The 26899-nt window shown below is 33.0% G+C and overlaps 1 protein-coding gene across 1 annotated transcript; it reads right to left on the bottom strand.

Annotated features, from left to right (window-relative positions):
* Positions 1-25491, bottom strand: Cdc37 (cell division cycle protein 37). Its single transcript, XM_072540816.1, has 5 exons — positions 25255-25491; positions 24812-25102; positions 21921-22199; positions 13574-13798; positions 1-8008 (listed from the first exon to the last, which is right to left on the bottom strand). Exons 1-5 carry the CDS (start codon positions 25285-25287, stop codon positions 7721-7723), a joined length of 1116 nt encoding a protein of 371 aa, XP_072396917.1. The 5' UTR covers positions 25288-25491; the 3' UTR covers positions 1-7720.
* Positions 25492-26899: the final 1408 nt, after the last annotated feature.

Genomic DNA, 26899 nt, shown 5'->3' with positions numbered 1-26899 from the left:
GAAAAGAAAAAAATTATTATTTCTATATTATTTCACAATCATTAATTAAAGAATTACAAATACAAAGAATAGAAAAATTAATCATATAAATAAAGAATTTCTCTCGTTATAGGGGTTTCTCCAACTAAACATGTATAAATTAAAGGTGTTTTGTTTTATGTGCTAAAAGAATCTTAACCGATCGTGATAAGTTATACGAACAACTCTTTTAAAACATAAAACAAAATTTAGCTCCTTTAAATAACTAAAATAATTTGGTTTAAATAAAGTTAAGTTGGATATACAGAAAACGTAACATCCTACATAGAAAATAAAGCGTGTACACAACAGTTTTCTTCAATATCCTAAAAGTGTTGCCTATAAAAGAGATAGGTATATACTTTTTTTAACCGTAAAGTGTTTTAACATTTATAAGAATCGAAAAAGAGTTAAACATAACTCCTGAAAATTGCAGTGGTGGAAAGGAACCTTTAAATCTTCATATATTCTACTACTTTCTATTAAGTCATTTTAGTACTAAGAAAGTGTTGCGTGTGGTTTTTTAATTACTAAAGATGAATATTACCAGTATTAAAAAATCTTATTCCGGATATTTTTTAGTATAGTATTATACATTATACTATACTAATTTTAGTTATTTACTACTTAGTATAGTAATATAATGTATACAGTTCATTCGCTGGATCTTTGCACAAGTATGACATTATTTACGAATTATTTTTTATGTCACTTTTCTTTCCTAATCACAAAACCTATCAATTTATTCAATCTGAATTTGATAATACACCATAAGGTACTGTTTAATCAATACTTTATATAAATGTACGTTGTAAAAAGATTGATGAAAGAAATTTGTGCTGAATACATTGATTGATAGTCACCATATGGACCCAGCTGTAAAGGTATCGTTAAACACAATAAAATTATAATAAAATAAGCACCCAACATTAGGTTTACCGCATAAATAATTTATTTAGACTTGTCTGAACCCGCGTTGACGAATACTCATCAGTGTTTTATTAGACTTCCTAAGCGAAGGAAGTTAGTAAATTGTGTTATAGTAAAAAGTTTTTGATAATGGACAACCGATTTATGTAAGTATATTTTCAGTACCTTTTTTTGGGAATACTAGGATCAAATCAATTTTAAAATATCTTAAAATATAACGTAGTTTACATATTTTTGTATCAATATTACAAGCAACAGTTAAAAATTCATGTAAATATTGCTGTACCCATATGGACCCACTAGGCAGTTATGTAGTCAAACTTATATTTTTATAATTTCAGTGGACTGACACTAATAGAAGCTTTAGATTTGACATATGAAGAAGATGATATAACAGACATTTTTTTTGAGCTACCTGAATCAAATATCCTTACGGATGAGGATTTGGCTGACGAAGACGAAGGTGGTTACCCACATAACTTGAACGCTCGTCAACTTCGTTCAGGTGCGGAGTTGTATTTGCACACTAGTCTAGATGTGGCGAGAAGTTATGATAACGATTTGCAGATATGTTAAAAAAATCGTTCATAGAGCATTTTATCCAGAAGAAAATATAGCTTACGTCGAATCGATGATATGCTATTTTGGGCATCATGGACGCAGTTTATCAGAGGAAAGCCTGTAAGATTTGGCTATAAGGTATGTTGTATAAATACACCTAGTGGATAAACTTTGAAGTATATCAGGGAAAAACCCCAAATCTAATGAAGAATATTAAAAATATTTTGGAAAAGCTACAGTTCTCATGGTACTGATGATCGAAGAATTAAGTGACAAAAACGATCTCTGAGGTACAAGTTTTTCGTTGATAATTTATTTAACAGTACAAACTTAAGTTTTCTAAAAGCTAATGTGTACGAGGTTACGGGTACTGTCAGAGATAATAGAATTCCTAGAAATTGTCCACTTTTTAAAAAAAGACGATGGAAAAGAGGACACGACGGAAATATTGTTAGATATTAAATAAGGAAACTTGTATTCCATACGTTCGTTGGAGGTTACAACAAAGTTATAACAGTCGCAAGCACATGTTTAGGTCGCTGGCCTAAAAATGTAGAAAGATATTCTAAAAAAGATAACAAGACTATACAAGTACCTAAGCCATATCTTCTTTCGCATTATCTTAACAGCATGGGAGGATCTGATCTCATGGACAGTAAGATATCTTGGTAAGAAATAAAGAACAATATTTCTATAAACGAAAATATATGGGTAATTTTTTTCAGTTATCGAGTGGGCATACATTCCAAAAAATGGTACGGCCAATATTTACGTAGGTACCTCATCGACGCAGCTCTCCAAAATGCTTGGACTTCGACAAAATAAAACGTTGGGCTTTGTATTTTACGTTTCAAACTATTTCATACAAATGGGACAAATTAATGAATTTTTTCCATATTTGATCTTGCCAAGCGCCTAGTGGCCCCATATGGAACCACCTTTTTTTTTCAAAGAAGAAATAATTTTTTTTATTTCGATTTTCTTTACATTGAACTAGTCAGAATAGTGTCAGTTCTGTACTTATCCGTTTTTTTAGAGAAACATGTTACTCTGCAAAGTATATGTAACGAATTAAGGGGTAAAGAAGTTGTATTTATTGGCAAAACATCTGTAGATGATGATGGAGCCCTAAGGTAGATTTCTATTCAGTTTTTTAGATCATAACCCATATATTTGCTAATATGCAATGAAAACACTGTTATTTCTGATTACTATGGTTTAAATATTTATTTACTGGATCTTTTTGGACATACTTTAGGTTTCCAAAAATTGGAAAATCACGTTCACAAATGTATACCCAGTTTTCAAAATGAAATAAAAGAGAATTATAAAAACGTCCATTATAACATTAATCATTTTCTAATTATTATAACCGACTTAAGTTTGGCTAACAGATTTTGGTTTATTTCTTCTAATATGAATGATGAACATGTGCAAAGATCCAGCGGATCTACTGTATTGAGTATTTCCTTACTAATCTGTTGCACGCATCCAATTTCGACGTTTTCATTCTCGCTCACAGTTGCCATATTGTCCAGATAGTAAAGAATAAAGGAAATTGTGAGATAAGACAAATGTAAGGTTAAGGTAACTTTTATTATTATTATTATTAATTCATCTCTTCAGAGGTAGATGATGGTTATTAAGTTGTTTCTCATTTCGCATTGTCTTCGAAAATACAGATAGGAAAGGGTACCAGCATTTCTTGTCATTTGCAATCATACATTAACGGGAAATTATAATATTTTTTTCAATGATATTTAAATAAAATTATTGATTTTTGAGGACTAAGTTTCTTCTATAAATTTAGATATTAAAAAAACGGCATGAAATTCATTTTTGTATCACCCAAATTACTCTAATTAGAAACTTTGACATTTTGAACAAATTAAGAAATAAAAACGTATAGAGGATTGAAATAGTTCCCACATTATTGTTGTTAGGGAATTTTTAAGCAGTTGGTTGTATTGTTACAACGTAGAAATGTCACTGATGACGTGCAACGGATGTAAAAGGAAATAATGTTTATTTTGAAGGTTCCCTATTACCAAAAACATTGGGCAAACCGAAAATCTAAATTTAAACATGATACAGCAAACACCAATTATGATGAGGCGAGCAAAACGACGCACTTTCGTTTCGATTCGTCGGACGTCTCTCTAAGATTGGAAGCTGAACAATAGGGTGGAGCGCTGTTATATGGAGAAAAATAAAATAACGATTTTCACAAATGCGGGGTGCGGAATCGATGCTACTGTGGGACAGTATTCGAAAAGTTCATTGTCATTTTTTTATATTTCCACTCTGACATCTGCCCCAAAGTGATATAAAATTTTGAAAGTTATATAAAAAAAATATCTTTTTAATGCGCGGGGTGCGGTATCAATCCGGTCCTAGGATATAAAACGAAAACTTCATTAACACTTCTTGCTATCTCCATCAGAATAACTGCTCTGGTGCTGCTGAAATCGATCTATTTTGAATTTCGGGCCAGCCCCCTACCTAACGGAGATACCAACCAGTTATTACCTGTCACAGAAGTCGACCTTTACTCTCCCACTCTATTTCAAGTCTAAGTAGGTAGTAGGTACATCTTTTGTATTCACTATTTAGTACTGTTTCGATAATCGGTTGGTTTAGTATCGTTTTCTATAGCATCAAGCTCAATCGTCGAAGTTTAGTGTTGCGACAAATTTTGTGTAAATTCAGTTATTATAATTAGATTACAACTATGGCATTACTCCGGAGTGAAGTAACTTGTCCAATATTTGATAAAGATATTATGAAGCTGTTTATATTCGTATCTCAAAGCTATAAAAAACAGTATAACAACTGTGTGCGGAAAACCAGTGAAATTGTGACGGAAAGAGTAGAGGAGATGTGGGGCAGAGCTTCAATACCCATCGTAGAACACAAAACAATATTAGCCAGAATTATAGCTTACCACGATAAGTATAGAACAATATTGAAACCATATAAAGGCAGGAAAGAAGTTGGTTACAAAGAGAAGCTGTTTAAGTTTGGTGAGCTACTTGCAAATGTTTAGAGTTCACAGATTGCAGCTGTCCTAGAAACCGAAAAATACCAATACCAGAACGAAATTTCTTAATCGACCAACGAACTGACCGTAAAATGATTAAGGTAGTTTAGATCGTGAAGCGACAAAAAAAAAATGAGGTGAATTTACATAGATTACAACAACAAAAGCAACGTGAAGAACAAAGAGCCTTGCAAATAGATGTGGAATCTATTCCTAGTACTTCCAAATCACCTACAACTTCAAAGATACGACTGAATGTTCAACAGTCAGATACATTAAAGAAAAACGGTGACATTGAGGACTTCCAATCGCAATCAATTATTTCCACTTCTTCACTCACTATGACTGATGTCACATTTCCAGTTGTTGCCAGAACATTAGATCGTTATGAGGTTTCAGATCGTGCTGGAGCTGCAATCATTTCTGCAGCTTTCCAAGACACTGGTCTCATTACTGAAAACGATTCATCACGGGTTATAGACAGAAGTAGAGTTCGACGAGCTCGTTCTAAAGCTAGGGCTACATTGACAGGTGAACCTACAATTTTTGGTGCTATCATCGGATTATTTTACAATGGTAGAAAAGATAAAACGTTAATACACGAAGATGGTCGTAGAAGAGTGATTCAGGAGGAGCATGTTACCATATTGAAAGAACCAGACTCTGAATACCTAGGCCATATTTCTTTGAAAACTGGTGACGCCAAAACGATTTGCAACTCTATTCTGACATTCCTTTCCTCTAAGTCCATCGATGCAAATCAAATAATGGCTATTGGTTGTGATGGGACTGCCGTGAACACAGTAATCAAAGGCAGCGTTATTCGTTTATTGGAAATCAAGTTTCAACGTCCCCTCCAATGACTCGTATGCCAACTACACGCTAACGAACTGCCATTGCGTCACCTTTTTCAACATTTAGATGGCACTACAAGTGGACCAAAAGGTTTCACAGGTCCCATTGGCAAGGCAGTTACTAACTGTGAAGTGTAACCAGTTGTTCCGTTTGATGCAATTAAATGTGCGTTACCCGATATTACCAAATCGACACAAGAGTTAAGCACCGATCAACTGTATCTACTACAAATATGTCAGTATACCAATAGTGGATATTGTGATAAAAACTTTGCGAAAACAAATCCTGGTAAACTAGTTCACTCTAGATGGTTGACAACGGCAAACCGGATATTGAGATTATATGTCTCAATTTAAACTCCGTCAGAAAACCTAATTATACTAAGCACATTTATTTTAACGGTCTATGCTCCTATGTGGTTCAGGATCAAGACTGAGCCAATGTGTATTTTTGGTGCCAAACATTTATATGATACGATAAAACTGTCGCGCTATTTGCCAAACCATTTGAAGAATATTATTGATCCAGTCATACAGAGAAATGCATTCTTTGGACATTCAGAGAATTTACTACTAGGAATGTTGGCCGACAACAGACAGTACGTCAGAGAACTTGCACTCTGCAGAATATTGAAGATCAGAGAGACATCAAACATCGGAGCCTTGCGTATTTTCCAAGTACCTACTTTAAATATGGATGCTCATAATTATATCGATATGATAGATTGGAAAACCAAGACAGAACCTCCACTAACGAAGAGTATTAGTACCGAAATAATATCTCAGGCCATCATAGAGCCACAGCTTGTCGAAAATGAAATCCTGAAGAATATTAGAAAAATTCCATGTCACACACAATCCACTGAAAGGTGTGTCAAATTAGTTACAGAAGCAAGTGCTGCCGTCTGTGGACCACAGAGGAGAGATTACTTTATTAAGAATAAGCTGAAATCATGCCTTTTCATGCCTAAATTTGACAGTAAGAAAGACTATCATTTAAAATGATTTTTTATGTTATTCTTGAATTTGTAAGCATATTTTTTTTATTTTGTATTAACTATTTTTTCTTTTTTTCTTCGTATTATTTATAATCCGAATATCTCAAATAAATGAATAAAAAACATTATCGTTGACTCTGTCGAAATAAAATTTTTTTTACAAAATTCCAAAATTTCAATCACCTTGGGGCACTTTTCAAACTGAAAATACGAAAAAATGTCATTTAAGTTTTTCATTCGAAAATGGAAGATGCATCAATTCCGCACCCCGCAAAAATAAAATTCGAAAAAATAAATTTGAGCTCCACCCTACTGAACAATCATTTAGTGGCGTATCTGGGAAGTGTTACTATTATAACAGTGTTGAATTTGTGAATATCAAATAATAGCCGTATAAAGGTTTTTCAATCAGTAAATGAACATAAAAGCATGAGAGCCAAGAATAATAGCTGTATAAAGATTTTTCAATCAGTACAGTAAATGAACATAAAAAGCATGCGAGCCAAGGTAATGTTTAATGAATATTATTAATTAGCTCACCTCAAAAATTAACGTGCTCATCAACGTAAAGTACTTTTATTTAAAACATGTTTTATTTCTTTACTCTATTTGGAGTACCAGAAACTGAATTCACTACGAATTTTGGCCATGATAACCGACAGGTGGAATGCATATTTTAGATTCCCTTGCCGACTAATTCATCAATCTGTTTGCTTTGCAAGTTGTAGAAAGCACAGTGGTAAAGATTTGAATTCAGTTTCGCCAGGTAGGAAATCTTATGATTTCTCTTGTTACTTTATTTATTTTATTAATAAATACGCATTACAAATTCATTACAAACTTTAAAAGGAATATTCTTAATGAAATAGGTTTCAGGAGGAGAAGCTTCCGTGATAATAGAACAGTTCTATTTGCAAATAGGAATTCAATATTTGAAACAATTAAGTAAATATGGTTACACTGTTCTGTACACAAAAAATTGTGTATGTTTTTACAACATATTTTACCAAATTATTATTTAGTTTTCCTATCATAGATCCCTATTCAGAGAGACTTCCGCCCGCCATTATTTCATTGCCATAATTTACTGGATATACCTGTGATAACAGGATGTTTAAAACTTGCAGGGAGAAACCTCATCATAACTTGCGTTTCTAAGAATCGTTTGAAACATAATATATCATTAAGACAACTTGTAGATTTGTACTCTACCATTTGATTAAAACACAATGTATATCCCGATATCATTGGTCAGCAGTATATACAAACTTTAATTTCACATTATAAAAATGGAATTAACATTAATAAACAGTTTCTATCTAAGACGCACGTTCATCAACTTCTTTTTCCTCAGAAGTGTCTCCTTCTTCAGCATCTTTCTCTTCGTCTTTCTTACCAGCATCCGGTACCCAAAGACCCGAGTCTACACATCGTTTCATGTGGTATTTTGCTTGCTCTTCGTCCATTTTAGCGATCGTGTCTTGAAGTAATTGTATATCTTGGCTTTCAAAGCAAGCTTTTAGTTCGTCTGGAAGGGAATCGAAAACTTCCAAGGGATCTAAACCACCTGGGCCTAATCGTTTTTGTCTTTCTTCTTCTTCCGCTTCCTGTAAATTTTTTTATGGATATTAATTAGTATTACAATAGCAATTGGCTGCAGAAGAATATTACAATATGAAAAAAAAAAACGGTTCAATTACAGAAATCATATTAACCGAATAATGTGCAAATTAACTTTTTCTCCAAAATAAGAAAAAACCATAATCTGTGTTAGTTGTTACATTATAATCACTATTGCATAGTAATTTTTTTCGATTATTTTATTAGTTTTAAAAATAAAGGCTGATCTATAAATAGATCGCTGGGTACAAGAGTAGTTAGAAATTCCAAATACTCGTATTAGATGTATGTATTTTATTTTAATGACACCTAAATATTATTATTACAATACAATGCTAGAACATTAAATACTATTACATTATAATTATTATTATATGCGTATGATATGAGGGAAAACGAGCAGTAAGTTAGGGGCCTCCCTTTAAGTATTTTTAAAAAAAATAAAATTTTTCAAGAGGCTTCTGCGAAGTGAACAAAGAGAAGTATCAACTTATACAAAAAAATATTAAAAAAAATCGTAGGCTATGATCATTCCAGTTTGCCACTAACAAATCAAGAATTACTCCAGTAGTCAGAGACGAAAATGCCACTGAACCTCTAAACAACATACGAACAAGCTGAATTTTGCCGAGAATATTAATTTTGGGACCCCAAAAAAGATGCAGAAGAGTTTACCACTTTTACTCCCGGCTTCCCCCTAAAACCCACCTCGTAGGGGGGTAAAAACACAAAAAAATCGATTTACCAAGAATCTGTAGGTACGCAGTAGAAAAAAATGTTTTAAATAAAAAATGTAGCCGAGATAATTTTAAACAGAAATGTTTATTAGCACTTTTTGTGTAGATTGAATCGTTCTCCTCAAACAACAGTTGAAGCGTCCATCGATCTTGAATGTCAGTTACGAGAGCGAAATCTATGTTCAATAAAATTTGTATCAACTCAACGGTGAAAATTCGATATCTTTTGATTCAAGTGTCCTATTAACAAAGATCAACATGCATTTTAAAGATAAAGAGTTCAGCTTTCGTACGCAATTTTTGTGTTTTGCTTCAATTAAACTGCCTTTTACAATGGTGTTAAATAAATAAACGTGGCGCGATTTTTCCATTTTTTATAATTCTCATGAGATCAATACAATCTATTCCTTTCATTGACTGGCCACTATAAAGTTTTGATTACTAGAGCCTAACCTTCAAAACCTATAGCATGGAATTTTAGTTTTGAGTTCTGGCAACAAATGTGAGGCATTTGAAATATGCTTAAAAAACGCTGGATTTAAACTTTCACATAACAAACGATCGAAAACGTTTAAAGCTTTCTTTTTCAAACACACTAGTACGTTTTTCAAAAGAACCAAAGTTCTGCTATAAACTACACCCAAAACCGTCTTCTAGGAGACCTTTCCTATGACGTGCGATCCTTTGTAATGTAAAACATTAAATTTGCGCTTTTTATTCATATTTCAAATGCCTCATATTTGTTGCCACAAATCAAAATTGAACTTTCATGTCATAGGTTTTAAAGATCGATCTCTAAAAATGGAAATTTTACTAAGACTGATCAATGAAAGTGATCAATTCTATTGATCTCACGAGAATCGTAACAAATGGTAAAAATCGCGGCACGTTTATTTATTTAACGCCTTTATAAAAACTAAGTTTATTTGCGGCAAAATAAAAAAACTGCATACGAAAACTGCACTTTTTACCTTTAAAACGCATTTTGATTTTTGTCGATAGGACACTTTGATCAAAAGATATCGAATTTTTACCGTCGAACTGATACAAATTTTATGGAACATTGATTTGGCGCGCGTAATTGACTTTCAAAATTGACAGTCGCTTCAAGCGTTGTTTCTGAGAGAAAGGTTCATTCTACACAACAAGTGCTAATAAACATTTTTGTTTAAAATGATCTTGGTAAATCGACTTTTCTGCGTTTTTACCCCCCTACGAGGGGATTTAGGGATAAGCCCCTCGGTAAAAGTGGTAAACTTTTTTGCACATTTTTTGGTGTCCCAAAATCAATATTCTCGGCAAAATTCAGCTTGTTCATATAATTTTTAGGGGTCAACACTCTGATGACTAGACTAAATTGCAACAAATTAAAAGAACAGCATCTGCAATGTATGGTGTAATTGAGTAATGCACACATGTGGTGTTCCACGGAAATTGCCAGAAAATTATGTATGAACAATAATGGTTTGGTGGTCCCCAATCTTCTGAAGAATTATCTTTTAACTTTCAAGATACCGTATTAATATTATTGTTATTTCTTTATTAATTATTCGTCGGTTTATTAATTTTTTCATGTTATTACAGAGTCAGACATCACGAATGAACAAAATAAAGAAGAGAGTGATAAAGATAAGAGTGATGCTAGTAACAAAGATGATGAGGATTAATCCGATGGAACTTTTTTTTGGTTATGCAAAAAGACAAAATTTTTGTACGAACATTAGAAATTAAGTTACTTCAATTTCAAGAAATATGTGTTCACTTTATGTTGCGTTACAAATAGGAAAACAAAAATGACAATTTTTGTCGGACTAGCGATACATACCTGTTTTCTTATTGGACATTGCTTTATTTCGATGAAAAATACACTAGCCTATCACGTGATACCTTTGCCCTACAGTTACTAATAATTAACCTCGAGAAAACAGTGTACCTATCTACAAGTGAAGAAGACATAGAAGATCTACAGATTGATGACAACGTAACAATCAAAGGAAAGGATAAATTCAAATACTTGGGGTATATAACCACGAAAAAGGCAACAACAGAGGAAGAAATTACACAAAGATTAGGACAAACAAGAACAACAATCCGACAACTTAACTCAGTATGGTGGGATAGACACCTAAATATGAAGACAAAAACACAGATTAAAACATTAGTGCGAAGTATTATGACATATGGGGCTGAAAATTTGATCATAAACAAGAAAAACAGCAGTAAGAACATCAATAGAAACAGACATACTAACATATATAGAACAAAAAAGACTAAAGTGATATGGACATCTAAGAAGAACTAGCAACAGCAGATGGATAAAGAGAATAACCGAATGGAGCCCCATAAGAAGGAGGAAAAGAGGACGACCCCGAAAATGCTGGAGGAACGAAGTAGACGACGCCATGAGTAAGAGAGGCCTAAACGATGGAGAATGGGACAACAGAGAGAGATGGAAACGGTTGAGTGAGGGAAGGCAGTGAATACTGTAAAATCCCTGAATATATAATATATAATACCTTGATAATTAACAAAAAAACCAAACTAGCAATAAATTTTTGAAAATCGTCAAAACAAATTACTTCATCCCTGCTACCCATGTTAGCTACCACAAACGTAAATTGTTGTAAGGACAAAAGTTGGGCGTCTCGTCAAAATAAACCTACTCACGAAAAATTGACTTGTTAGTAATAAATGGTGAAAATGTGCCTGCGATCTCGGACTATACTAATATAAAAGGTATCTAGTGATGAGTATATCTCTATCTCTATGAGTATATCAAAGTATAAGTCAACATTAAAAGAAGAATGTAATGAGATTTCTATTAAATTTTTGGATATAAAGCCAAATAAATCAAGCTTTTAAAAAAATATAAAAATACATTATAGAACACCTATTGGAGATGTCAAGTGAAAGAGGCGAAACGGTGCGGCAAAAATTCGAATTAGAGAACGTAAGGAACCTGAAAATTTGGCATTTAGTTGTTAAATAGTTATAAATATTGTAAATAATATTATGTTACTCATAATAAGGTACCATGTTAAAAAGTAAATGCAAACAATACTGTTTTGTACCCCAATGCAGTAATTATCGTTGGGAAGCAATAAGTATGCACTGTTTCCTCGAGATAATGATGTACAACGTCTTTGGGCTCGTGAATTAAAATCATTAAATTGGGAAATCAATAACAAGTGGTATGCTTTGTGTGGTGTGTTCAGAACATTTATTATGTATGTACCTAATATATATATATATATATATATATATATATATATATATATATATATATATATATATACTGAAAAAGCGATAAACGCTTGTCATCAACGCTGATCAAATAGAATACAAAACTCAAATATTTGGGTGTGCAGCGGAAGATAGGACAAAGAAGTACTCTTTTTAGTTAACCAAGCTTTCGCAAATCTTTATTTGCATCATCAGGGTGCTACAATAAACAAAATTAGTACAAAATACAGAAAAGAATTATTTTGCATCTTACACTAATTGAGGTTAGTTGTCGTGATGTTTATTAAATGAAATGAGCAACTCATTTGACCCCTACAAATGATGGCGAAAACTATCCAAAATTGTTTTTAAAAAAACGTTCTTTAACAAATACATATTTAAAACACTTTAAAACACATATACAAGAACACTAAAATAAAATTATGTTAAAATAATTACAGAACATGTCATAATATAAAATTTAGGTTATAAACATTCTTATCAGAAACAAAAGAATTGGTTGTGAATTCGTTACTGCCAACTTAAAACGATAGAACGTTAGATCTTAATGATAACAATGTAAAGGTAATAGTATACCTGATAGACGCTGAACTTCTTGAAACAGAAGAGGTAAAAAGACTTATATTAGAAGAAGTAGGAGAGGTACTGTATATCTTATATATAATGAAACTTATATTGTTGATGATGAATTGTCTGTATTAGTAGATTCGTGTTTATCCAAAGTTAACAATAATGAATATAGGTTGCTTAAATTATTGGTATCTGTCTTTTTGTTAATAGTTTCTTTTTCTTGAAAAATGAAAGCCATCTCGAGAAACAATCTTTTTTAATTATTTAAATTATTTATTTATATATATATATATATATATATATATATATATATATTTAATATATATATATATATATATATATATATATATATATATATATATATATATATATATATATATATATATATATATATGAAAGTAAAAATTGCATTTAATTTCAACTGCAACTCCACCATTGCTCTACACGTGTTTCGAGTTATTCAAGTCATCATCAGGAACACTGGTGGAAGTTCAAACTAGCAAGAGGCTTTGAATTTGCGATTCACCTAATTTGCTATCAAAAAGAGTTCTCCCGACTTCTTGTAACTTCGTATAGATGCCGCTGCTAGCGAACCAGGCTGTTATTTTAATTATGCTGGCCAAATACTAGACTGTATTTCATTTCAGTTTGAACTTCCACAAGTGTTTCTGATAATGAGTTGAATAACTCGAAACACGTGTAGAGCAATGGTGGAGTTCCAATTGAAATCAAATGCAATCTTTTACTTTCATTTAAACGTATTTCTCTACGTAAAGAGCGAAAAAGATAGTATTTTCCAAGGGTGAATCGTAGATGCATGTCGAAGTAAAAGGATACTTCTAGCGTCGTTCAAAAGCCTCTAAAGGCAATTTTTCAAATAAGGATTGCAGTTTTGATAAAGACAGGGACAACCTGGCCAAACTTCAACTAAATAATAAAGTGTCTATCTAAATAAAAAATTGGTTATTACTACATTTACTTCCTATTACTAAAATTACTTACTTTCAAAGCTTCCTCCAATTTCTCAGCAGCCCTTTTTCGAATCCTTTCTTTGAATTGTCTGAGTTCGTCATCAAAAGATGCTTTGTATTCTACTTCCGCCACTTGAATTTTAGAAAAGAACGCATCCACACAAGCTCTTGGGTCGCAATCAAGTTGTTTGGCAAGTTCTAAGATATACTGCATACAGATGATCTGATGAGCTACATGGTTCATCAGATCATGTTTCTGAAATCAGAGATATTTATGCATTAACAGATTATGTTGTGGCAACTGTTCAATGGAAAACGGAATCTTGAATTCTTCCAGTTACTTGTTGGTTAATATTATTAGGACGTCCCGTGGTTTTAGTAAAGAACTCAAGACCGCAAATGAAACTGTTTAATACTTCTATGTAAACGTAAATGTAAAAATATAAAGAAACTTAATTGTTCGTAATAATGAAATAAAAATAAATGTTACAAATATATTATTACTACATGTTGCTAGTTCGATGTTTTGAAACAGAATGTCTTTGCCGGAGGAGGGTTAATTTCAGCCAGAATTCTTTCCGTTAAGACGTAACGGGACTTCTTATCTTACCTTCGCGACAAGCTGTCGCTAAGCCATGCTTGCGCCGTGCAAAAGACGACAGGGGCGTCGTCAGGTCATTTAGGTTTTAACATAAGTCGCCCCCTTTGAATGTCATAAGGGGGTTCAAAAACTCAAATGTATAAAGCCAACAAGTCAATATTGATCTGAAATTGTAAAGTTTATCCAAACACAAAAAAAGTTGATTTTCGTTCGGTAGCACACATAACTTCACAACCGGACGTTTGTATACGCCAGAGTTTGTTTTTAGCGTTACACTACGCACAATCCCGTCACTTTCGGAATGGATGTCAGTCACTCTACCTAAGGCCCATTTAAAGGTTCCAGTCCATCTTCTTCCAAACCAATCTTGAGAAGGGAACTGTATTGTTTTTCCACTTGACGCATTGCTGAAGAGAAGAGACGTATTCTTTGGACCATCGTGTCCAATAACATTGCACTATTTGCTGCACTCTTTGAAATCTTGCGGCCAGGAACTGATGTCAGAGGTGATCCAACCAGAAAATGTGCAGGTGTGAGAGGAAGTAGGTCTGAGGGGTTATTAGACATAGGAAAAAGAGGTCTGGAATTGAGAATTGCTTCAATTTGAATCAAAACAGTGGAAAATTCCTCATAGGAGAGAACCGTACTGCTAATGACTCGTTTAAGATGGTATTTTACCGATTTTACCCCCGCTTGTGTAATGTAAGGCAGAATTGTTAGTCTTGAGAAAGTTGGAAAGTTCATTGTTGGCACCTTTAAATGTGCTCCCATTATCGGAAAGAATAGAAGCGCATTTACCTCGCCGAGAAGTAAAACGTCTTAAATCTGCTATAAAACATTCCGTAGTCAGACTACTCACAATCTCCAAGTGTATACCCTTTGTGACAAGACAAATAAAAAGTGATACATATCCCTTAATAGTATTGTAGTTTCTCGTAAGACGGTCATTTAAAGGAAAGGGTCCCGCATAATCAACTCTCGAGTGGGTAAAGGGTCGTGAAGGAGTCAGACCTGAAGAAGGTAACCCATTAAATAAGTTTCGAGTTTTGGAGCTGCCTTGAAACATGTGATGCAGTTTCTAACAACCTTTCTAACGACATAGCGTCCATTGAGAGGCCAATATTTCTCTCGCAAGGAAGATAAAAGTAGCTGTGGACCAGCATGCTGTAATTTCATGTGTTCATGCCGTACAAGTATGTCTGTAAAATGATGTTTTTGTGGAATTACGATGGGATGCTTTCTCTCGTATGAGATGTCAGCGTTGTGTATTCTTCCACCAACTCGAATTATATCATCTTGATTAAGAAAAGGATTCAGGGTGAGAAGTTTGCTTTTATGATCGACCTTGCCATGTTTTTTGAGATGTGTGAAATCATCAGAAAAAGACTGATTTTGCACAATCTGAATAAGACAAATTAGAGAACAGGTAATTTCTTCAAATGTTAAATCGTTAAAGGTTCTTTCTGGCATGGTTAGCCTGGAATTTTTGCAAAAACTTAATATGTAAAATATGTTACAATTCGTTGTAATTTAGTTAAAGAAGAAATTTTGTAAATAATGTCGAAATTCATGCAAATTATTGCGGATAGATTAACAGTAGATCGAAGTTCAGGAATTTTAACCTGTTTGAAGGGTTGATGAGGCCAGAAATTTTGAAATGAAAGCCATGGAGGGTCATGAAACCATAGATCAGAATTTTGTCGTGCCGTTAGTGAAATACCACGTGACAATAAATCTGCAGGAGTTTCCTTTGTGTTTATATATCTCCAGGAATTAGAATTAGTCAAGGATTGAACCTGTGAAATCCTGTTCGCAACGAAAGGTTTTAACAAGTTGGGAGGTGTATTGATCCATGCTAGAACAATGCTGGAATAACACCAACAAACAATTTCATCAAAATTAATTTGTAGTGATTGCTTTACTTTGTCCATCAATTCAGATAAGAGTAGGGCTCCAGAAAGTTCAACTGTAAGAATGTGTTTCAAATGAGCTACCCTGGTTTTGGCACAGAGTAAATGACAACTTATATTTCTCTGAGCATCTAAGGAACGAATAAAAATACAAGCACCATATGCTACAGTAGACGCATCGGAAAATCCATGTAATTGTATGGATGTAAAATTGGAAACAGTAATATATCTAGGGAATTGTAATTTATTAAGATTGACTAATTGGGATTGATAATTTGACCATTTTGTATGAATATCCATTGGTATAACTTCATCCCAGGGAATTTTTAGACGCCATAAGTCTTGAAGAATGATCTTAGCGGTTATTGTAACTGCTGCTAAGAAATTGCAGAAAAAATGTGTTACTTAGTAATCTTAGAATTGTTTGCAGTAGGTTGAACATTAAAGAAGAAAACGTCTAATTTGGGATTCCAAAAGAGTTCCAATGTTTTGACAGTTTCATTGGAACCTATGTCCAAAGGAGTGTTATCTATATCATCGATTTTTAATTCGGTTGAATTTGATTTCCATAAGGTGGAAGCACCCGTATGGAGATTGTCCACGTAAAAATCGCATAAAATGATATACGAAATATCAGGAAATTTGTCAGAGTAAATGTAAGCTACAACTTGCACAAATCGCGTTGCTAAAAAGCTGGCAGAAGCAGTGCCATAATTTACAGTATTTAAAGTATAAGTATCAATAAATGAATTTGAATCAGATCGCCACAATATTTTTTGTAAACAACGCTGATTTTCTTTTATAAGAATTTGTCGATACATTTTAACGATATCAGCAGTTAAAGCAAATTTGTGTGCTCGAAAACGTAAAATAATAGTGAAAAGATCGTCTGGTAGTGTAGGACCTACCATGAGTATATCGTTCAACGAAAAGCCAGTGTCAGTTTTAGCAGATCCGTCAAATACGACACGGATCTTGTTACCTTTGTAAACGCAATTATGACGAAGAAAGAAGTCTGGATGAGATACTAAATTTGAAGGAAGCTTGGCCATATGATTCAATGATGAGTATTAACTGATGAATTAAGTATAATCTGTTTTTAAAGTTGGGTTAGAGCTTAACTTCTTTTCCAAAGAGAAAAAACATTTGGTAGCTGAAATCTCTGAATTACCAAGATTTAATAGAGGTAACTTTAAAGGAAGTAGTCTCTTTAAAGTGTTTCTCACATTGAAGTTCTTCTTCAGAAAAGAACTTGGTTTTTGGGAATTGTTCAAGATCCCAGAATTTCTGTAACTGATTTTTTGAGATTTCTGTTCCTAGAAAAGTGACAATTTGTTTTGTTACGAGAAAGAAAAGGTATAGGACCGGATACAATCCAGCCAAGCTTAAGCTTGATTTTATGTAAATTTGGTTGACTATGTGTTAGCTTAATTTGACCAACGCATAAAAGATCCCAAAATGTGTCTGCACCGATTAAAATGTCTATGGGAGATGAAACGTTAAAGTGTGGATCGGCAAGTCTAGCATTAGAGGGAATGTTTAGAGATTCCCTATTTAGTGTGACAGAAGGCAGTCTACCAGTTATTTCAGGTATCACTAAACAAGAAATTGTACATGTAAAGTTGATTGTATTTAATTTGAAGGTAAGAGAAGTTTTAAGATGAACCATAGAATTTGTTTGATTTAGACCATAGAGAGCAAAATCAATTGCAGTTGTGGGTAATTTCAAAGTATTAAGTACACGTTGAGTGATGAAATTACTTTCCGAACCACTGTCCAACAGTGCACAAGCTTCATGCATGTTGCCTTTGGAGTCAAAGACCATAATTAAAACAGTAGACAGTAAAATTTACGACGAACTAGTAAAATGGTTGTGAGTTGTTAAGGAGTTTGTAGTTTGATTGGAAGGTGTTTGAGAAGATGATGCTTAAAAATTTGGAGTGTTCTGATTAGAATTATAAAAATGCAAAAGCGTATGATGGGGTTTACCACATTTGCGACAGCCAGAAGATTTGCAGTTTTTAGTAGTATGTCCAGAATGTAAACAATTGATGCAAAGTTTTAAACGTTTTGCTTCATTTAAGGTTGGTTGTAATTTACTAAAATTAGGACAAGAATAAATAAGATGATTTTGTGAACATAATGAACAATTTAAAGTGTTGCTGTTATTGTTCGTAAATACAAAAGATTTCGGTTTGGTGCGAAGTTTATCATCGTGATTATTAAGAGATTCCAGAACTGTACATTTTCCTTTTAAGAATTCTGTGAGCTCATTTAATGTAGGTAAATTTGTAGCGTTATCTTTCAATGATTGTTCCCATTCTCGGTGAGATGTGTTGTCCAATTTTGTAGTGACTAAGTAGATAATAAGAGGATCCCAACCTGTAATGTCTATTTGTAAAGATTCACGAGATCGTAGATGTCGTTGTAAACCGTCTAATAAGGCTCGCAAATCATTATGTGAGTTTCTAGAAATGTTGGGTAAATTTAAGAGCTTTTTGATGTGGTTATTAACCAGAAGTGGTTTATTTTCAAACCTTTCCTTTAAAAGTGACCATGCTGTGTAGATGATTGGGATATCTGACCAGCAGGAGTCGAAATTTTGGCAAGAAGTTCTCTAGCTAGGCCAGTAATAGAAAGGAATGGATTTTCAAAAGATGCTTGTTCCCTGTCATGAATAGTAGATGCATTTGTAGTGTAGTTTGGGTCAGCAGCCTCAATAATTAATTGAACATTATCAAAATCGTCGTAGAGCTTCTCAACTTTCTCAAGGCGTAACTGTAAATCCCTAAAGTTAATTTTAGTTGCAGGTAACTCTTTGACAGAATTAAAATAATTCGAGAAACGAGTTAAAGTGCCCTTAATTGAAGTGCGTTTAATTTTAGCATTATCAGCAGCTTCAGCCATAGTGACAAATAAATTTATTAAATATAAAATAAGTAAAGTACAAGTTTTAAATTAAATGAAAATGTAAGTAAATGTAAATTTTTGTGCTTAGAAAGATATAACACAATAAAATTGCTGTAATGAAATAGCACGAAAAATGATTAACGAGTAAAGTGTTTTAGATGTAGCTTTATTTATTTATAAAGTGTGCCCGAATCAGTTGGTAAAGAGTACCCAAAAGTTGTAAATAAAGAAAATATGTCAAATCTATGCAGAAAGGATGTAGAAATGACAATAAGATGTGATTACGAGTCGCAAATGACGAACGGTATTGGTTATAGAAACCAAAAGTGTATGTAAATTATTTAAAGATACTAAATATACCCAAATAGGATGTAAAAATATATATGTTGAGTGATGTAGTTTAAGAATGCAAGAATTATTTAAAAATAAATCAAATTAGTTATTGTTAACTGTAAAATAAGGAATAAAACCCTGTAATACCACACCACCGTTTTATATCAAGTAAAATAATCAAATAAATGTTTCGTGTGTTGTATGAAATAGTGATTAATAACAAACAATTAGGACAGAAGTAGTTTTCCACCGAATTGAAACAAATCAAATGTAAATCTCATCTGAAAATGTAAAAAAAATTAAATAATGGTAAAAGGAAAAGCACTAACCTTTGATTTTTCGTATTTCCAAAGCAGCAAGCATTTGACAAGAAAAACCAGTATCTTGTGGTAACTGTTCAATGGAAAACGGAATCTTGAATTCTTCCAGTTACTTGTTGGTTAATATTATTAGGACTTCCCGTGGTTTTAATAAAGAACTCAAGACCGCAAATGAAACTGTTTAATACTTCTATGTAAACGTAAATGTAAAAATATAAAGAAACTTAATTGTTCGTAATAATGAAATAAAAATAAATGTTACAAATATATTATTACTACATATTGCTAGTTCAATGTCTTGAAATAGAATGTATTTGACGGAGGAGGGTTAATTTCAGCCAGAGATCTTTCCGTTAAGATGTAACAGGACCGAGCGCAAGCCATGCTTGCGCCGTACAAAAGACGACAGGGGCGTCGTCAGGTCATTTAGGTTTTAACAGATTATTCAGTGAAAAATAGTGAAAAACAAAGAGTCAAAAACATATAGACTACAAGCCCATGGTACATTTTTAGAGGGTCATTCGAACTAACATAAATCACATATAAATCAATACTAGTCAAATTGCCGAAAATGGAGAAAACGTTTTCCGAAAATAAAAAATTTTCCCTGCTTCTGTTACCAATATTTTTGTACAACATTAGGTCGCAGGTCATTATTTTTGTATTACCTACCTAAATTATAAATGCCATACAAATTTGTTTGGTCAAGAAGTCTCCTCTCCCCTTGAGTGGTAAGTTTATCTTGTGACTCACTGGTACCGACAAGAATTAACGGCATAGTTTCTAAAGTTATTATTACATATTGTAGTATTGTTTTATATACGATTCGTGCGGAGTCAAATAACCCATTTGACACCAACACCTGACCACTATCATCAATGCGCCCTTCCCGTTCCTGCGGTCGAATTTCGATCGATCGATACCGCCATCTTTCTGTATCATACCTCACCTTGGGCGAGTATTAATCGGCCGCTCCCCGAACTTTGGGCGTTGAATTAAGACCTTGCTTCATCCTAACCAACCAAATACTGTTAACATTTATTTTTGTTCACAGGCGCTGATGACAAGGCTCTCCCAAATCTAGAAGAATTGACAATGTGTTGACTGAAGCCAATGCCAGGAATGAACTAGTCGGCAACCTCGCCGGACTTGAATCCAATTCAGCACGTGTGGGATATGGTTTCAAGAGCTATATTCAGATAACCAAAGCCACAGATCACCTTCAATGAGCTGATTGTGTGATGTTTTATTTAATAGTGGAGGGGAAATAAAGAACGGCGTTTGGATCAGAAGGACAAGACCTGGAAGAGTTATATGAGGAGCCCAGCATACTAGAAGTAAGAAGAACACAGTAACTAAGATGGCTAGGACAGATTAAGAGGATGCCATAGGACAAACTACAGGAAATGGTACAGTTAAGTGCAAAAAGAGGATGTCAGAGAAGAGGTAGATATAGAACAAGATCATAATCTAAAGATCTACCATAGATGATGAAGCAATTTCAAATCCTATGCTCTCAGGTGTATCGAGATCAATCCCTTGGGACATACATGCGCGAAAATCATTAGGATGTGGTCGAGAAATCTTGGCGTCTCAAGCCAATGTCAGTGAAAGAATATACCATTACTATACAGTTAATATTTTCAGTGTCTGTGATTGTAAAATAAATTAGGAAGTAATAATGAATAGTGTCAGTAATATTAAAAAATCTTTTACGCATCTACCTCTAAGGAGTTAAAAATTAAACAATTAGATGTTTGCTTGAATTGAAGATAACTTGTAATTACTAAAAACAGAGTATCACTATAATCTTTTACTATTTAGAATTAAAGTTTTAAACGAGATAGTTATATGAATCTATAGATAGTGGGATATTGATACATTTTTGTGTTTTTGAGTTAGAGGGCAGTAACTTTAAAAACCTGCTTATAAAATAAACTTGATCTGTTTATTTTACTAAAGTGCTAAAAATTTCATATCACAAACATATATGGTCTGAATGTTACCAGCAAGTAACATATCGTCTTTGAGTTTATGTAAAATACCAAAATTGTGTATTTTATATAAACTAAAAGATGCAAATCACAATATTTGCATAGGGATCGTAATTCCGATTGCATCAAATTATAATATTAGAAGCTGCTACCACAGGTTATGATCCAATGAAATCAAACAAAAACTGTACCTAAGAAACATCTATTCACTAGAGAAATTCTCCTGTATCACTACAAATAGGGAATCCTTTTAGAAAAGTGGTTATTGAATTGTAAATGAGATAATAATATTGCATTAAAAGTATCATACCTTATCCATTTCTAAGTTGATACACCACACAACTAGGTAATTTGCTGTGTCTTCACAAACTAATTCATTATGGCTTTTGAGATAAGCTCTCGAATCATCGTATTTCCTTAACATACCATAGTGCTTAAGATTTTTTTCATGTTCCTTAATAAATTTGTTCAATCTAGCTTCTTTCTCAGCTTCAGTCAGATTTTCTTCTTTTGGACGAGGAGGTTTAGTGTTAATGACTGTCTTTGCAAAGCCTGGTTTGCTTATTGTATCTACATTCCAAGGTGTAAGCTAAAACATAAATGTAAGGTATGAAAAATACTTAAATATCTTTAGTTTCTTATGACTGATTGTATGAGTCATCCTAATATCCTGACAAAAATGTTGAACTTTTTTATGAGATAATCAATGCAATTAACTATATATATAATGTATACAATAAATACTGGACTCGAACAAAAAGGCAGCTAATGTGACATTTTCAATAAAACATTTGCAAACAAGTGTCATAACAGGATCTTATAATAATACAGAATCAATATCCTTTAAGAGAATTTTCGAGGGTAGTTGAATTGCCGCGGGTGGTGCAGTTGCTTTACTCATTTATTGGAAATATTAGCGCCAATTTCTTATTAACAGGGCATATAATAATATATTAAAAATACTTAAAAGAAAATAAACTAATATACTGTGTGAGTACAAAATTTAATACAATAAAAGAAATTTAGAGAAAAACTAACTAGACACGTTACAATATTGATTTTGACATCAGTAAAAAATCATCAAATAAACTCGAACAGAAGAAATATACATTGAGAAAAAAGGAGTTAGTCATCATCTGATGACGAAGAACCTGCTACAGTATCAGCATTAACTACAGTATCTCCATCAACTTTGTTGGTTGAGAAATGCCATTTAGCCTTTGCAGATTTTTTTCAAACATATGGTCATAATACAGATTTCGTCAAGTAACTGGTTTATATATCCATACCATTGTTTGGGACATATATCTTGATACAAATCTGAATCTAATGTCTACGCTATTCAAAGTGAAACCACATTAGAATTATAGCAAGAGGAATTGAAAGATTTTGAAGGGATACTAATAGTAATGTGACTAGTCTTTGTTTATATTGGTTTGCAGATCCATATTTTCATTCCAAAAGAATATCTTCCATATTGCCTCTACAACGATTTCTAAAAATAAATAAGTACCTACATATAAATGATAACAAATATATACCAAAAAAAGGTGATCAGAATTATGACAAATTATATAATGTAAGACCTTTGAAATGGTATGGACACGTACAGAGGATGGACGACAACAGATGGCCAAAAAGAGCTATGGAATACAATCCAAGTAATAGAAGGAAACGAGGAAGACCAGCCAAGTCTTGGATACAAGGTGTTATGGAAACCACGAAAGATAGAGCCATTGATGAAGACACCTGGAGAGATAGAAAAAGATGGCGATCGAAATGCGGGAAGCGGCAGAAGCTGTAGGATCCCCGCTTATATATATATATATATATATATATATATATATATATATATATATATATATATATATATATATAAGACCTTTGATTTCCTTTTAAATCAAGTTTTCATGCAGCATATTCTTCAGGAAGAAATATTGATAGCTTTTAGAGGGAACAAGTCATCTAAAAAAATATATGCCAATGAAACCTATATAAAAAGAAGTATAAAATATGGGCCACAGCATGTGCCACTCTGAATACTTCCTGAATTTTCCCTGTGAATAAAGTCAGAAAAAGGAGGACCTCTTGGAGAAGAACTGTTTTTGAGTTATCTTAACAATTTGCTTAACAGTACTCTTGTCATTGTTCTGAAGCTATTTTCTTGTGACATTTTAATACAATTTACTATGTTTATTGGGATTAAGCCACAATTTTACTTTAAAATCAGTTCATTTTTTTGTTTTGATTTCCACTCTGGAACAATTTCAAATGAATTGATTAAATATTATATGGCTGTGAACCGAGGAAGATATCAGCACCCATAGTACACCAATTACAAGTTTTGTTACAAAAATTGTTCATATAAATAAGACGAAGAAAATGGAGAAGACACACTCCGCAGACCCCCAAATGACATTGCCAGAACTGCACTGGATTGGAATCCTCAAGGCTGATGGAAAGTAGACAGACCAAAGAAAATTTGTAAAATTACAGTACTGGACAAAGGGAAGAAAATGGCAAATCCTGGCTTAAAATCAAAGCACTAGGGTGAAATTCGCTGGAGACAGTTTGTGAAAGTCCATAATAAGATGATAATATGATTTTATCACATACTTGCTGATAATATCCAAGTTAAACAGTTAAATATTTCATAAGTGGCACTATTGGTTATTAAGAGAACCAAGAAAAAATAGAGAGTTGGGAATTTGTGATTTCGAACAGTGATCCAAATATTAAACACAAAAAAGCTAAAAAAGGAAACAAATGGATACAGTAGCCGATAATTGAAAAAACAAATTAAAGTTCTCCTTAAAGTCAATTACATTGAAAAGGCATATGATAAATTACTAAAAAAGTTGTGTAAGATTAAAGTGGAATATAACAGATGATTAATCATTAATATAATTAAGTGTGACTGGCATAGTGGATAAAATTAGTTGGCTAATATGCAAAAAGTTAATTGTCAGTGATGACCAACAATTGTTCTATGCAGCAATAGGAACAAGAAAAGCAATATGATTCACTTCTAGGGTACCACAAACACTAACTACAGTTGTTAAAAAACTAAACATTGTAACAATTTCTGGAGTGGAAATCGAAATGTCTCGAACAATATTTAAAAATGTAATTTTCATTACAATAGGTTGTAGCTTAATACCATATAAACATATTTAAATATTGCATTTTTCAAAAGTTCACCTTATCTTTTTTTCTCATTTCTTCTTCTTCTTTTTTTAAATTTTCACCTTGGATCTCTAAGTCTTGAAAGGATTTTTTTAGCTCTGCTAAATTTTCAGCATTTGTTTTTTCAGCCTCTTTCAGCTTTTCTTTGAGTTCATTAGTTTTTTTAGAGTGTTCAGTCTTTCTTTTATCTAAATTTTCGAATTCATGTTTCCTTTCTTCCATTCGTTCAATTCTTGCTTGATGTCTCCATCGAAATAGGGATGGTGTATCAATGTTTGGGTGAGTGTCATCCTCATCATCAGAAATCTGCAATACAAAAAAAATTAAGGAAATTATTTTGATTCGTTTCACTATACATTATAAGTCATGTTATTCTCAATTTTAACATTTCGTTTATATTTATATTAACCGGTACATAATACAGACGACTAGAATATTCTATACAGTTCCATAAATACCTCAATGTTTTTCCATTTACTGTAGTCTACCATGATAAATTACACCGGCTATTAATTTTATTACAGTAAATTATAATGTGGTTTAAAAACTACAAACTTCACTTAATATAAAATTTAGTTTTGCTTTTAATTAACAAAATCTTAACGTCAACTTAACCTTTCCTTTTTTTTTATCTTGAACTAAATTGCAAAATAAAATTGGATATGCATTTCTATCATAAAATATTCTGTCAGTTGTCATTGTCATTATCAGTGAAACGTCATTATATTTAGCTCATTGTCTTTCATATAATAAAATATATTTAGCTTTGGCTTCATTCAAGGTACAAAATAAAAAGTTATTCTAATTGGACAAAACACAGACACACACACACACTCTCTCTCTACAATGACGCTATAGTCCAAATGGAGCCTTGGCCCTCTTCAAACTATGCCTTCAACCTTGCCGGTTCCGCGTCGATCTTCTCCGTTCTCCAGGTTCTCACGCCTAGCAAATTTTGCGCGTCGCTGCCACTTCATTATCCCACCTTTTCCGTGGCCTTCCTTTTGGTCTTGCGCCCCTGCATTTTACTGGCTAGGGCTCTTTTTGGCAATCTTTCAGTCTTCATTCTCACTACATGATCAGCCCATCGAAGTCTCTGAAGTTTAACGAATTCTGAGATTGGTGCCTCTTTGAACAGTTTTGGTAAAGTTCATGGTTATACCTGGATCTTCATACTCCGTTATCATTAATAGGTCCAAATATCTTTTTTAGGACTTTTCTTTCAAATACTTCCAGCTTTCGTTTTGTGTTGTCTGTCATCACCCATGTCTCGCATCCATAACAAACTATTTGTCTGATAATAGTTTTGTAGACCATGATTTTCGATCTCCAGTGGGTGTTTTTGGAGCGGAACACATGGGTGAGTGAAAAGTAAGCTTTGTTTCCCTTTACTATTCTTCTTTGAATTTCTGGTTTTTCTGTTCCATCCGTGTTTAATGTAACTCCCTGATATGTGAAACTTTCTACAGTTTCATTATCGTCCTCTAATACAACTGTGCGTCTGTTTCTCCTAGCTCTTGCATGTGTTAGTTTTTTTGTCTTTTGAATACTTATTTCTAGTCCGGTCTCTTCTGCCCCAGTTTTTAATTGTGACTGCATTTCTGCCGCCTCTTCTGTTATACGAGGCATACTGCTAATGTCATTGGCATAGGTGGCAATCTGTATTGATGTATTTGTTAGGAGATTACCTCTTCCTACATTCAGCTGTCTTATCACATATTCAAGAGTCATGTTGAATAGTGTCGGTGCTACCCTGTCTCCTTGTTTTAATTCTTTGATTATTTAAGACTTTATTTAAATAAAAATATTTAAAATTTATCCAAATGATTATAATTTTTCAAAAAGTTTTCGGTCCAGTCGGACCATCATCGACGAAAAATTTTAAGAGTAGTTGAAACTAGCTACGAAAATGGGTGTAAAAACCTTTGAATTAAATGATAATTATAGTTATATGTGATAAACTAGTGATACGAGGTCCATGCTAGAGGATTTTACCCAAAGGGAACATACATCTTTACTGCTCGAAAGAAGGACGATTTTGTCCACCAGTTAGTGCCAGCCAACAGTTACTATATGCGCTCAAGAATATGAAAAATGGAAAGG

The sequence above is a fragment of the Diabrotica undecimpunctata genome, chromosome 8 (genome assembly GCF_040954645.1).
Source record: "Diabrotica undecimpunctata isolate CICGRU chromosome 8, icDiaUnde3, whole genome shotgun sequence".
Lineage (NCBI taxonomy): Eukaryota > Metazoa > Arthropoda > Insecta > Coleoptera > Chrysomelidae > Diabrotica > Diabrotica undecimpunctata.
This window is presented reverse-complemented; position numbering and strand designations above follow the sequence as displayed.